The sequence below is a fragment of the Anastrepha obliqua genome, chromosome 1, assembly GCF_027943255.1.
Source record: "Anastrepha obliqua isolate idAnaObli1 chromosome 1, idAnaObli1_1.0, whole genome shotgun sequence".
Taxonomy (NCBI): domain Eukaryota; kingdom Metazoa; phylum Arthropoda; class Insecta; order Diptera; family Tephritidae; genus Anastrepha; species Anastrepha obliqua.
The window spans coordinates 25792750-25808413 of NC_072892.1; the positions used below are offsets into that span (position 1 = coordinate 25792750).

Consider the following 15664-nt stretch of genomic DNA (forward strand, 5'->3'; position numbering starts at 1 on the left):
AACTTAAGTTGTATTATGTGTGTGTGTGTGTGCTTTCTTCACTCGGTTCATGTATGAATGTATAATGCAACGAAAAAGCAAACAAAAAACGGAAAGGAAATTCGTTATGCTGTAAAAAAAACTTAACAAGAAGCTATATTTTTCACACGCACGCGTTCCAATGCGGGAAAAAAAACGTATCGGAAAAGCTGTAGGGATTTCAAGCCATATGCAGTTAATAACTGTGTATTCAAATTGTTGCAATTTGCATTTATCCAAGCCCGTGCAACACGTGCAAGTTGTATGAATGCAGCGAAACATAACTGCTTCACGTATGCAACGTAATGGTATTCGAAAAAAAATATCGCGTAAATCAAGGAGTGCAGCAATAATGAAAAAAATTGGTACCAGATTGTTTTTAATGCTAGCAAAAAAGAGTTTTTAATGCGCGCTGGTGTTTTTCTTTATTTTCTCATAATTTGTTTTTAACTGTATTCTTAAATTTAGTAACTTTAACTATTTGAAGCAATTTTTATTCGCATATTTGTTTTTTGTTCTTCATTACGTCGGCCATGAATCCCTAAGCTTAGCCCGATCGAATCTATTCACTCTCTTTTTCTCTCTAATTTCATCGTTTCCTTTTCGTTTTATTTGCGTTTCTTGCATCATACTTTCATCATTATTTCTTTGATTCTTTTTTTTTTGTAAACTTTGAAACTCACCTGCCGACGAAATGAGTCGCGGCCTTTGAACTTTTCGCTTACATGGTTGACACTACGCGCAAAAAAATTACAAACGAGTAAGTACGCGACATAATATTTTAGTTGTTTTATTTTATCACTGTTTCTTACAATTTTTTATGTTTTGCTTTAAATTTATTTCGCACAAATGACCTACGATTTTTTTATATCCAACATACTTTTTATGTTCGGGTATCTTAAGTTTCGAAATAGTTTTGTAAATCCCTTTTAGCTTTTCCGATGCGATTTTCAGACGTGTTTTTTCACTAAATTATTATTTAAAATATTTTCCCACGAAATTTGTTTGATTTTCAATACAAATGAATGTTGTTTTTTAATAAATGCATTTTCTTGCTTATGAATATGATTGGTGGATTTCTTAAAACTAATGGTAATTGTTGGAACTGATGTGGTCAATTGCTCTGCAGATGAAATTATTAAAAATCTTAAACTAATGTCTTGTGATACAAACCAAATAATTATAATAATAATATAAATAACTCTATGGAGTAGAAAAAATTCACTATGATGTAGTTTTATTTTGTGCCTTGTACGATCTCCAAGGAAATTAATAATCAAAAAAATCGTTCTAACACGTGGATGGTATATTTTTTGCCAATGATAAAAAATTTATGAGTTCTAACCTCAAATAATAGTGGGGAGTACGTTCAGGTTGCGCTTATTTGGGCAAAGGTGCAAGTTTTCCTCATTTCTGATTTCTCATTTTTCATTATTACATTATCAGTCATTGAATTAGAAGCGATGAGGAAAAATTTTAAATTCTTACTGAGAAAAGCAACAAAAATTGATATACACGTAGGTGTACGAGCACTACACTCGGCATAAAAAATGCATTGAACTCATTTAACAAATCTATCATATTAAACTAGATAATATTTTTTTGAATTCAATCTTATGATGCCAACTCTAATCTTTTAAAACAAAAACTACGTTTAACCCTAAATTCATAGACTATATTTACGGTTACATTGTTCATAAACATATGCCTCTGATACACCTTATATTACTTTTAAGGTCACCTAATTTAAGTATCACGGGAGATATTAATAAAAATCTACAAATATTAGCTAGAAACAACTTTTATTGAGTACTGGTGCCAAAATGAGCTTTCGTCGTTCTATGATCGCTTTCACGACCTGCGTTGTATGAATTCTTTTAGTTGAGGGTGTATGAGAGACGTGTGTTTATGAATCTAGGGTTAATAAGACAAATATCTAAAAATTCCGCAATGATTCTAATTAAAGCTGTACTATATATTTCTTTCATAAAATCCACAGGATCTTTCGGTTGGCAAGCAAAAATATTTTTCGACAATTTGCTATAAAAATTCATTTGCAGTGCAATAAAAAATGTACCAAAACAAAAAAAAAATTATTTTAAGAAAATAATTATTATTTTTATATAAATTCTTATGATACATAAAGCTGATGGCCTATCCGCTAATGCCTTAAAATCATTGTGATTGCTTTTCCAATTTGAAATAAAATATTTTGAGAAAAAATTATTTTACATGTTTCTAAAAACTAAAATAAAATAGTAAAATCTTGTCATAAGAATTTAATGGTTTGAATTTAATTTAGTTTAAGAGATTATCTACATATATTCAGTTTTGATGGTTTTGATGTAAAAATAAAATGGAAAAACTCACCCGATGTGCTGTTGTCATTGTCATTTTGCTTGGATTTATTGTCTTTTGATTTGAATTTCTTGCTGTGGGAAGCAGAATCTCGGCTCTCCTGTAGAAAAAATAAATCGTAGTAAATTAAATATTTTGTATACTACTACTAAAGCAAAATTATCAAAGCAAAAAACAATAACATCGTGACATTCTAAAGTACAAAACTTTGTTGTTGGTTTAGTGTCACCACCTTTAATGAATTCGCCTTCAGACACATTTTGAACGAGTAATAGCAGTAAAGCAGCTGATTTAATTTTTTTATTCGGTCTCTAAATTGACAAATTTTCTTTAAGTTACTCTGTGGTTCATAGATTTGCACATTCTAGGTGCCAAAAGCAAAAACAAAATGCATTGTTTTTGTTGTTTTTGCGGTACTGCTACTACTACCTGTTCAATGTGCATTGGATTAACTTTTAAATATCCCACCTAGCCATTGACAGTTTGATCAATCGTTTTCGATATGTAAATAATTTTAGTATAAAAAAAACCAAGAAAAAATAATAATTTCACAACTCGTTTACTTACACTCGGATCGCGCATATCGCCACCATCGCGTTGATTATCATCCGAACCATCATCATTGCCACTATACGAGTCCCCCATTTTGCAATCGCCCATTTCGGAGTCCTGCAATGCATAGAAAATAAAGTTAAATTTTAGCATGATTCCATTTGGCTCGCCTTTGCGTTTTCATTCATACTCACATTCATCATGCCTTCACGTTCGAATTCATCATAATCATTGCCGGTGCCATTCGAGCTGCCCGACAATTTTCGTGGCCTGCCACGTTTTCGTTTCGGCATTGAGGCGAGCGCTGAGCTCAAAAGCGATTGTTGTTGTGCATGTTGGCCGCCGGCCAAAGCAGCGGCACTAGCTAAACCACCAGCACCAGCGCTTGAGCCAGCCAATAGGCTATTTTGTGATTTGCTGCGTTGATGTTGCTGCTGCTGTTGTTGCACCAAGTATGGTTGGATACGTTGGAGCTGTGGTGGTGGTGGCGTCGGTGCGACAGGCGATGGTTTATCATCATTCACTTCGGTTAAACCTTTGATGCGTAATGATTCCGCAACGCGCAAGAAGGCGGTAAGACGTTCCTGATCGACAGAAACTTCGCCGCGATACATAAAATCAAGAAGAGATTTCATATCAGAATATGGGACATCCTTCAAAATGACAATGGGATGCTTCTCAGGATGATTAACAAAGAGCGCATTGAAATAGGGACTGCAGGCGGAGAGAACCATCTGTATTGGTGTGGAAAAGTAAATTTATTAATGTATGCGTGCACGTTTTTAGTTTCGGAAGTTGTTTGAAAAGTTCCAGCGGCTTTTACCTTGTGTGCTTTCAAATATTGCCCATCCACGGCCAGCGTGACATCCGTAAACGTTTCAGCGTGCAGAAGCTGGTCGAATACAGATAGTAAATTGCTTTGATGGTTATTCCATCGTAGACAAAATCTTTGGGATGCCATCTTCATTTGGAAATTTCTTGTTTTGGATTGGCTGTGATTTGCTCACAACCCACCAACGTTTACGAGTATAAATATGTATGTTGAGAAATGTCAAAGTAATTTTGCCAGTCTGTGCTAGCTAGCAAAACCGACGATTAGCCACTGCGCGAATTGGTCGGACACAGTTGGATGTGGCAGATCCTTTCACTCAGCTTACAAGACTTGTTCTTGTGTTTTCACTAAATATGTGTGTATTTCGTTCCGTTACTGCGGAGCAGCGACGAGAGTTACTTGTATATTCCTCGATTTGTGTAAAAAAATCGCTCTCCTTTTTTCCTTTCAAACGGTGAACATGTTTTTCAAAAACTCCTGCAATGTGAAGAAAAGGAAACTGTAAAATTGGTTTTACAACTTTTTAAAAGGTGTTTTTGTAATACACATGTAATTACATACATATATGTATATGTATTACACAAATTAGTTTGTATGTATTTGGAAGGAAGTAAAGTATTTTTATAAGCGCGAAAGACCTGAACTGAGTAGGATGGACATGTGTTTCAGCAACTAAAGAGTGTTGGAGTAAAAAATCCATAGTTAACATCTTTATTTCGGAGGAATGCGGTTGGAAATACAGCCGAGTACCTAAAATATGGTATGAATTGTCATGAAACCATAAAAATGCAATACCTTAAAAACTGAAACTGTATCTACAGACTGCCTCGAGGTCTTCAAACACTTTCTATGTATTTATTCAAAGCAACCAATGAAAAAAATATAAAATTATAACTTCCGTTATAGTATTATCGACTAAACGAAATAACTGTTTCTATGCATACAGCTAACTGTAGGCGAAAGGATTTACAAATGAAATTGAAATGGGATGAAATTGACGAAAGACAGCTCGTGAACGAAACAGGACGCACGCCATGCAAAAAAAAAAATAAATAAAAAAATATTAAAGAATAAGAACACGATAAAAAAAGGGAAGGTTGAGGTGTGTTAAGCAAAGCAATTGCACATTAGAAGAGAACTAAACGATGGAGGGTTGATTGAAGGAAATGTTTTTGGCAGAATATTGGCGAGAATGTTGGCGCTACGAAAGGTATTTGAAGTTGAAAGTTCAAATAAAAAACTATTGACGGAATTCCATCACTGAATGAAAGTAGAACTGCAAAGAGGGAGAAATGTTGAAAGCATGGGGCAGATTAGAAGTAGGGGGCAAAGAACTTATTTAAATATACCATATATGAGAGTAGTGACTGATGAACCACAGAAGAAAGTCGCCAATGGCAAATATTTCTCCAATCCATTTATACAATTGGCACTAAATTAAAATTACTCAGTTCATAAATGAAATGAGGGGCACGAGAAGCTTCGTAAGTATTTGAGCAAGTTGGAGAGCCCGTAAGAACAAACACACAATCACAGCGAATAGCAAGCGAGTGAGCGCGGTCAACGAATGAGTGAGCGTACAAATTTGCAAAAGAGCGAATCACATACTTGTGTAGAAGAAAATATGTATTTTCACACATTTGCAGATACAACAATAAAAAAAGGAAAGAAAGAGCATTCAATGTTCAATGCATATTAAAGATAATTAATTATCGAGCTTGTTGTGCTTTAAAATTTGAAAAAAAAAAAATCACTGATAATGCGAACGAATGTAATGAGAGAAAGGAGAGGAAAAGCACAGTAAAAGTGAAATGCATAAAATCACTAAACGGCTAATAACAGGTGGGTTTCACATTCTTAAGAGATAAATTAGAGATTGTTTTAAGTGTCATATAAGTGTGTATTTGCGTATGTATTGCATATAAAATAATTCTATAATAAATGTGCAAATGTCTTATTTGAGGTATGAAAGATTCCACCACAAACATTTATGCAAAATATGAGCCAAGCTCCTATCCAAAATCGTAGGCCTTTTACGGCGCTGAGATCAAATGTTGAATGTATCATTTTTGTGGCTAATATTGGGTGTTTTTTAAGAGCTTGGGAACTTGAAATTATAATAAAAAACAGAAATATTGTTGCGGTGAATTTTTTTCTTATTATAATTTGGAAGATAATTTCATAGCATTTATTTTTTTGATATACATATATGAAATACGGCATATGTCCGTCGCGGCTATGAATTAAGTTATCCATTCACTCAGTCCAATTTTTAACTACTTTTTCCAACAAATTTGGAAGTATCTCGTCAATGGTGTTTGAATATTGCAATAAATCCATGTCGTCGATGTTTAGCTGATTAATTTTTGAAAACAAAAATTCAGTCAGCATGGCTCGATAGCGCTCGCCATTCACCGTAAGCGCAGCTTCTTCTTCATTACGAAAAAAATTTGGACCAATGATGCCCCCAGCGCTTTATGAACTTCGTGAAAAGTTGTTAATTTTTTTTTTCAAAGTAAATTTCCACAATTTGAAAGCATTATTTTGGCGTTTAACGATTCCTTTGATGGCTTGCCAAATCTTACTGGACAGAAATGTCAACACAGTTTGCCATTCTCAGCCGTCATACCATAGTTATTGATATCGATAGTTCTTATGCAGCTAAAAAACACCCGGTACATACAAAATACATGTAAAATTCAGGCATTTTTGACTACCGCCGTAGCCAAATGGATTGGTACGTGATTACTAGTCGGGAGTACGTAGGTTCGAATCTCTGTGCACGAAACAGCAAAATGAAGGGAAAAGTCGTTTCCAATAGCGGTCGCCTCTCAGCAGACAATGGCCAAACTCTGAGTGTAGTTCTGTCATGAATAAGCTTCTTATAACACACCATTTGTCTTTCGAAATCGGCTTATAACTGTAAGTCTCTTCGTTTGTAGCACAACATCAAGACGCACGCCACAAATAGGAGGAGGAGCTCGGCCAAACACCTCACAGTGGTTTACACTCCAATTATTCATTTATGACTTCAGAAACGCATTTTTAACCAGATTGCATACTTTAAAAATACCTCCCAAACATACGGTTTTATTAGTTCTTAGGGTGTGCCGAGTAAAAATATACAGTTTTCAGAATTTTTTATTTACTTGTACCCTAAAACCTATTTACTTCCAAACCAAATTTCGAGGTTCTACTCTTACGCGAAGTGCGTCAGTCAGTGATGAGTTAGGGAATCAGTCAAATAAGCGATTTTTTAAATGCTTGGCATAACTTTCAGAATTTCAGAGCTAATTGAAATACTCTTACAAATTTACATAACAAATTTCATACCTTTGTTTGAAAAGGTAACGAACTTACGGTGGGGAAAAACTCGCTGAAAAGTGTCGTCTAAATAATACACAGTGCGCGCGTCAGCCGGAACTGGACCTGACGCAAAGCTGTGTAAGCCAAAAGTAAATTTCAAAACCACTTTAACAGTAACAAATATCCACTAGTTCCCACGTTCTAAATACTTCGGCAGCTGATACATACTCACATACATACATAAGATACCTCTCACCCACAACAGCATGTTGCGCCCCTCATTTTAAAGCAACAAAATGCTCCAACGCTTATTACGAATGCAAACAGGTATGAACATAAGCACACAGTGATCATTTGATAAATCTAACTCACAAGTATTTCTCATAATTATACCACAGCATCTGCGTTCTGGTCAATACTTTCAATACCGTTTAATTGCTAATATTAAAAAAGATTCCATTAAATAAACATATTTTTTCAAAACCTTTTCATACCTGCTAGTAGTTTCAATGCACATTTTATAGTTATTTATATTAAATATGTACACATAAATGTCTGGTTTCTTTAATATGTATGTATGCACATACATATATTTATTGACGATTTTAACGCATTTGCCGCAGGCAAGAGATTCTATTAATTTCGTGTCTTTCGCTTTTGCTAATAGTTATTTATGAATAACTGATTTAACCGGTAAATGGTTTGTGCCATCATAGCATTCCTTTGCCAATTCATCAAGTGATCGTCAATATCTCTTGAAATTTTTTGCTAGTTTTATGAGTCACTTTAAATGAGTCAGACGCTGGAAGGTTCCGTAAACTTTGTCAGTAGGGGTGGTATTGCCTTTATACGTTCGTATGTCCATATGTATGCACATATGTGCTCATAGCTTAGATCATTGGAAAATCATTGGTTGGGACTATTTTGGTTACGGATACTTGAAATTTAATAAATGTACGAAGTGAATCTCACCACGTTGTTGTTTTAACAGCATAAAGCATGCTCCACTAATCATTGCCATGGGCGCTCCTACAACATTAAATGAAAACTCTCAAAGACTTTAAAGTCCACTGCAACCCTGGATTATTTTTATACCAGCGCACTTGCGCCAAGGGTTTTATAATTTCGTTTACAGCACAAAGGGATCGAAATTCATATACTATATGTATGTGGATATGTGTGTACCAAAATGCGCAGAATGATTAGAGGAATCTCTTTAGCCATGAAATTTAGTCTTAACATATAAAAATTGGGCAAGGTTTTTATTCGATCTCCATAATAATTAAGTTAGATCTAAATGTGTACCAAGTTTGAGCGAGTTTTATTAAGTCGTTATCGAGATGAACGCATTTAACTAAAAAGGGCGCGGCAGTTTTTTTTTATATTTGCTTGTATTTATTTTCTTAAGTTGCGCAAAATTTAGATAATTTTTCCTAATTTTTAACAGATACCACGTTTTTTTCTTTATATTTTTTATTAATTTTTGTTTAAATTATCGTGCGCATTTACAGACAGACATGACTAAATCGACTCCTCTCATTATTCTGATCATTTTGTTATACATATATGTATATGTACATACAATATACACCTATAACTCAAATTCCGCGAAATTTCGCTCGTAGATTCTTTGAATGATTGCCTTTAATATTAGTAAAAGGAAATTGCTGATAAGTTTTAGTTGTATATTTTTTTATAATTTAATGTTTTAATACAAAGGCTGAACGCAGACTTTTTCTGCCATGTGTACGTCGGGTTCTCTATGCTGCTACATTCAACTGTTATGTGAGCAAAATTATAATACCCTTGCACACAAGACCGCGGGTACGAGTATAATTAAAGATATACAGGAAAAACTTTTAAGGAATCACATAAGAAATCACAAATAACTGGAAACTTATAATTACAAGCAATTTTCCGGGGAGCGTCAATTGGCGTGAATACGTGATTCCTAGAAGCACGAACAAGTGTTCCACCACGTGAAGTGATTTTATTGTAATACATACATACATACATACATATCTACATAGTATGTTCATAAACATCCAAACAGCAAAAGCCTGCAAACAAGTGTCACGTCATCGTCGTAGTAATGGCTGTAGTCTTGGAACATTGAATGGCGATTGGTAATCGGCATTCGCTGATCGACAAAACGAACAATAACCCACACGTGAAACGAGAGACGCCGGCAGGCTAGCAGGCGAACGAGTAAAAAATGACAGCAGCGACGTTAGCGACGGATGCAAAAACAAAAAAAATACTGAACTTAAAGGCGAGTCGTACAAAAGCTGCCTATAACAGGTTTCTAAGCTATTCATTTAATGTGTGAGAGCTCGTACTCGTATTAGCGGCTGATTTGACATTTTAGAAGATTTCAAATTAGGGAGCAGTAGTGCAAAGCAACACACATGCAAAAACAAATGCACAAGAGAAATAGTTAAAAGGCGGTGTTGCGGCTGCACAGGTGGAGTTGTGCTTAGAGGTTTTTTTTTGTTTGTTGGGGGGAGGAGGTGGAGTAGTGCAGTACATTATTATTATTATTTATTTATTAAATTATAATTAAAATTATAAAGTAATATGTTTACTGCACTAGCTACCAGGGCTATCGGCTGCAGTACATATTTAATGCAAATATACTAGGCAGAGGTGATGCTTTTAAGTTATTGGTGTGAGTTTCTTAGTGCGCACGCGCATGCCTGTGACTCAAAGCGGAAATCGGCTATGCAAAGCTCACTGAAAAGATTTACCAGAAGTCAGCAATTACAAATTATTGTAAATTTTAGTAAATTCATACATGCATTGTGTTTGTGTGTGTGTTTGTATAAATATCATGCAATACAGCTGAGCATCTAATAAATGCTTATATTATCATTTTAAATAATTATAAAATTGCTTGGCAAACTATTCACTTTTGTTCTAGTCTCGGCATAAACTGAATACTTTCGCCTTGTCGTTGTGATGTTAAAAATCTGTTTTCGTCATTGCAATTACATTTTCATAAGTAAATTTCATTGCTCTAAAAGGGCAAAGTAACTAATAATTTGTTTTGCTCACAATGTAATTATAGCTGACTAAGAAGTGCTCATAGTTGTCATCACAAATACCTGAGTGTCTAAAGCGTTAAGCAGGGATGCAAGGTGGCGCAAAATTAATCATCCAATCTTGTTTTTGAACAACTACTAACTATTAAATAAAAAAAAAAAAAAAAAAAAAATAGTTAGAGTGATGGATATCTTTATTTTGGCCTTGGCGTGCTCCATTGCTTGTTTCTTTGTCTACGTTTCGTTCACAAGTGTCAAATTTGACTGACGTACGACGCCATTTGTAAATATATAAATCTTCAGAAAGGGTGACTAATTTTGCGCCATCTTGTACTTACTAATGTGTACCCAACTTAAACTGTTTGTGGAGAGTTTGCTTAAGAGCTGCATGGCATAGCAGAGTGCCGTAATTGAAAGCAGCTTATGGAAACTATGGCGCAGAATCATAGTAAAGTTAAAGCGGCCTCTAAATATGGAACAATTTGATCCGATCTATTCAGAGGAATAAGACTTCTATAGACGCTATGGGCTACACAAAGCAACTGAGCAAAAATAATGCAACTTTGTTATAAATCTAAAAGTTATATGGCATACAGTCACTCATACCTGGAAGCCAATCAATTCTTTTGTGTTTTCTGGACTAATGTTCACCTTCAAAGCAGGCAACACCTCTGATTGCTCCCCAGCACGATTTTGCATTGCATTTACCTTTACCCGCCAACGCACGATTCAATGAAACGCAAGGAGAGTGTTTCGTATGATTTAGATGAAAATCTGGGATTTAGTATAATATTGTGAATGCACATACATACATACATATGTATGTGTATATGCTTGATAGAATTCATAGAATTCTGATCTTGATAAACTTTTCTAAGTTCATTTTCCTGCTACATACATATGCACATATGCATATATCTAGACATATACTTTGGAACTTCCAGCGAAGAGCACACGCCTCATTAGTTACATTGAGCGCTGACGGTCACAGTGGGTAGTTTCTAAGTCTTATTTTATTCAGCCGAAAGCCTCCGATGCTAGCGCTGTGTTACCATATAAGTTTATGTAGTTATGTAATAATAAAATTTTGATATAAACCTTTATAAAATAAAAAAATAAGCTTGTGCTTAAAAAAAAACGGAAAAAAGAAAATTGGAAAGTTGGTTGCTGTATCTTACTTCGCAAATTTTTGGATGTGTCTTACAAATGGAGGGTTCCACACGGACTTATGGGCGGCATATAGAAATTTATATACAAGGTGCCGGAAAATTAATCATATGACGTCCTACGTCAATCATATTTGACACTAGACAGCTGCAGTATACAAACAGACAAGCAATGGAGCGCATAAAAGGCGAAATAAAGGTTTTTAGCACTCAAGTTAATTTTATTTAGAATTCAAAAACATATTATGATGGTTAATTTTGCGCCACCTTGTATTTACAGAAGTTTGTTTTTTTATTGGAAGTGACAAATTGTTTAACTTATTTGTAATACGACAATAACCGCTTACTGGGGTATGGTTATTTTCCAAATACAAGTAAATGTACGACATTTGAAGCTTAAATAGAGATTTAAACAATGGAAATCATTAAAAATGCAAGAGCTTGAGTAGGTGAAACCCAGAATAAAAATTTGAAAGCTTTTGTAAAAAAAAAAAATTATAAAATAATAATAAGCTTGAAAGCTTCTAGCTTGTTGAACTTTAGCATTGGAGTCGAATATAGCAATGATGTACGTAAAATGAACTTCACAAAACACTGTCAGGCTTAAAAACTTGTAGAAAAAAAGCTTTCCAGGCTTAAACAAGTAAATTACATATACTTCTGTTTTATTATGAACACTCGAATAATGTTTATTTGGCTGTCTAAAAATTTGAAATAATATTAACAAACTCTTTTATTGTAAGTGTAACTTTTAAGTTGTGTCTTCATAATTCTCATAATTTTTTATATTATATTATTCAGAAATATTGAGCAGAAGCCTCAAAACTAAATACTTATAATTTATCTCAAAAGTGTTAGTTCAACATTAAATTTCCAAAATATGTGTAAAAATCTTTGAAAATGCTATCTAGCTTAAAAGCTTTTTCAAAAGTTCAATATTTAAGCCAATAAATCACCTTGTTCAGCTTAAGACATTTCAAGTGCTTTTAAGCCTCAAATCAGAATTGCATCAATATTAAATTTATTTTCGTTTCGAATTAGCCAGTATTTTCGTTTTTTGCCAATACTTAGTAAGCTTAAAAGGCTTTGAAAATCAAATTTAGTTTGAGAGTTTTGCTTACTCAACATTACAATATCTATAACAAAGCTAAAAACAAGCTATGAACCTTTAAGTTTGTATAATATTTCTTATTATTTGAACCAAAAATGCCAAGGTACAGTAAGCTTGAAAAAAGTTTGAGACTTTCAAGAGCTTTAAACATTAAACGGGCAGCACTGGTTGTAGTACACATTATGAGTGAAAACAAAATAAAATTTGTTTATTAAAACTGCCTATACAAGTTAAGAAAAGGTGGCGAAAAGTAATCACTTGTTTTTGCAAAAATTTTTTTTCTGACAAAAAAAAAAAACAATACAAATAATGATTTTGAGGAATGGAATAATAAAATAAATATTTGATATTTACGCCCTCCATTTCTATCTGCTTGTATACTATAGCTGTCTAGTTCACAAGTGCCAAATATGATTGACGTACGTCATTTAGAAAAATTATAAATCCTCCGACGGGGTGAATAATTTTGCCCCACCTTGTACATATAAAATTGACAAGAATTTTGCATTTCAAAAGTTAAAATTTTAAGCTTAAGCTACTTAGTTTTCAATATTTTATATTACTCAAGTATTTTAGAAGAAAATAGCATTTTTCAACTACGTTTTAAAAATCACAAAAGCTGTCAAAGCTTTAAGGCCTAAGAACTTAGCTGTAATTCAGCGCTATTATTTATTTAATTTATTCGAAGCTAAGCAAAGCAGCATGAGAGACTAAAAGCTCCTAAAACGGCAAGGCTCAATATGAGCATTATTGCCAAAAGATTTCTCTCAAATGGATCATAAAATATTATAAAATAATATAAAAATTTCAAATCCGAGCGCTTTAATATCTGTAAAGCTTTGATAGCAACACCCTACTTTGAAGCTTCAAGGAAAGTCAATTTTTTGCTAGTTTATCAAAAACTATATTTGTCCAATAAAAATATTGTATTTTCCAACGGAACTTTTGAACCGAAACGGTATGCCAAGTTTTGTCATACAAAAGCGTTTGCTAATGTTTCTTCTAACAAAACGATTTTCTTCTTTTTTTTATTTGCAGCAGCAATGAAGGGTGGGTAAAAAGTGCAGGAATGAGTGCACATACATACATACATACATACATACATACATACACATGTATTGTATTTTCAAGCGCTTAGAAATGTCAACTAATGTGTACACCCAGGGTGTGGAGCTTTGCGGAATGACTCTAAAAAAGGTAACTAGCAAGCAATTGAAAATTATTGTACTACAACTACAGGAACTACTCAAACGAATAAAAAAAAAGTACACACACACATTGAATGAAAAGCAGCAATAAAACATCGAGAGTGAAGCCAGATGAAGGTATTCGATTTTTTTCAGTAGCCAATTGCCGACAAAAGGCAAGGCGGGCAATGCAAGGTGAGGCGAGCAAAGCTACAGCTAGCGATCGTGTGGCCGCTTTTGATTATTTCCAGGTAACGATCGGTGGAGGTTGGTACGCCGCATAGTGATCACCTGAATGAGGCAAAACAGAAGTGAAAAGCCCATTGAAACACGTAGAATGTAAAACAGTTGACGAAAAAGTTATGAATAGACAAAGGAAAATGGTAGGCAGGCGAGTGGCGTGTCAGCTATAAGGCCACAATAATGTTGGTGGTGAAAATTGTCGTAACAAAAATTACAAGCAGTGCTCAGATGCTTGCTTGTATGCTTGAGTGTGTGTAGATGTGGCAAAAGTAGAAGCAAATACTTAAGATAAGAGCTGAAAACACAGAAAATATTGAAGACAAATATACACACGAGCGTTTGTTTGTATTTACTTTGCAGCAGACAGTTGGGATTCTTTATTGCTTTGATCGTGGGGTGGTGAAAGATGAGGCACCAAAAGCGACGTTCGTAATTCCAGGCAAGAGGACGTGCAACACTGCTAGAATAAGCAATTTTGGGGGTGATCGTACACAAAATACGAGCGCACAAACACACGCTCACAAATATATGTATAATATATATATGCGAGTACTTGCCTACAATGAAACATGGGGTCATACGCGTTGGGTAAGCATGCGGAGATACGAAAAAGCATGGCATGGCAGGGGATTGATGGAGAACACGATCACCGCGACACACTCGCGCTCGCACACAGGGCATTGTGTAGCAAACCAGCTAGCAGGAATGGACGCAAAAGTCAAAACGGCGCACACACTTGTTGAAAATTATCTTATCTCATTTTTAAAAGTGTACTTCTTCAAGATTTTTACTACGCGTAGATGTGTGTGCATACACGCATACACATACATGGCCATATGTGATTTCCTTATATTGCGTTGTTTCGAGTCAACAATCAGCCAGCCAGCCTGGTTTACTCCACTCCATGCCTTTTGCAAGAAAGAAAGTAAATAAACGTAATGAAACAGATGCGCCTGTGTGTGAGTTTTTAACATTTACTTAGCTTTCCTGCTGCTTACGCATGCAAGGTTTCACGATAGAACGCCCCAAAATTTCAGGCAATGCGCGAGTATGAAATTGGCAGTCACAGTCACAGGCATTTATTATTTGTATTGCATGTATGTAGATACTTTTGGAGCGCACAAGTGGCGCTGCTCGATTGTTCAAATGATACTTTTGTTGTTGTAGTATATTGCTATAATTTGTTGTTAAGACATGATAAGGCGTTTGTGTCGGCGTCGCCGCCATCGCCAACAGGCTACGAAATATGGGCATCGTTTTCATTTGCTGGTGTTGAAAGTCAAAAATACCAACAAATTTACACATACATTTGTGTATGTTGTGAAATTCGAAACTTTATGATCCGCTTGACAGAGCAAGGAAAGGGACATACACAATATATTTAAAAAAAACATTTTTTTGGTTGGTTTGTTTTTTCTTTTATTTACGACCATGGCCAGATAAGAGGCTTGAGGCATAAATGCTTATGATTCCTTTGACGTAATTTTATAGAAGCAACATAATTTGTTTCTTTTCTTTGAACATAAAATTTTGATAAAGGCAGCGCTCAAAAGCATGTGCAGATTTTTTGTATTTTAAAACGATTACTCAACTTGTTACAACTGGCTGAAGATGGAGCTTTGGAGATTAGTTACTTAGGGCAGAAACCACCGTGAAGAAGTGATGCAAGAATTGAGAAGCTTTTATTCAATGCAGCTTTCTTATTAAAAAATGTCCTGAAAAGTTTCACAATTATAGAAAATTCTTAGCAGAAAAACCAAGTAACCCTCTTTTAATTCATAAGAATATCGGAATGCACAGATTTTTAAGTCTAATAAAGCCGTTACAGGTGTTGAAGTTTACATTTATCT

General features: G+C 34.6%; 1 protein-coding gene across 5 annotated transcripts in view; it reads right to left on the reverse strand.

Moving 5' to 3' along the window:
• The window catches only part of LOC129236473 (protein tramtrack, beta isoform), a 97670-nt gene that overhangs the window by 13222 nt on the left and 68784 nt on the right, over positions 1–15664 (reverse strand). For 4 of the 5 annotated variants that reach the window (XM_054870894.1, XM_054870893.1, XM_054870895.1 and 1 more), the window contains exons 2-5: positions 3752–4237; positions 3123–3662; positions 2944–3045; positions 2389–2476 (exon numbers count right to left, since the gene is read on the reverse strand). In XM_054870894.1, coding sequence (XP_054726869.1) covers positions 2389–2476; positions 2944–3045; positions 3123–3662; positions 3752–3895 — 874 coding nt within the window. In that variant the 5' untranslated portion in view covers positions 3896–4237. Of the gene's footprint in view, positions 1–2388; positions 2477–2943; positions 3046–3122; positions 3663–3751; positions 4238–4555; positions 4684–15664 lie in introns of those variants that run through there. The other variant, XM_054870896.1, reaches the window with a different exon arrangement.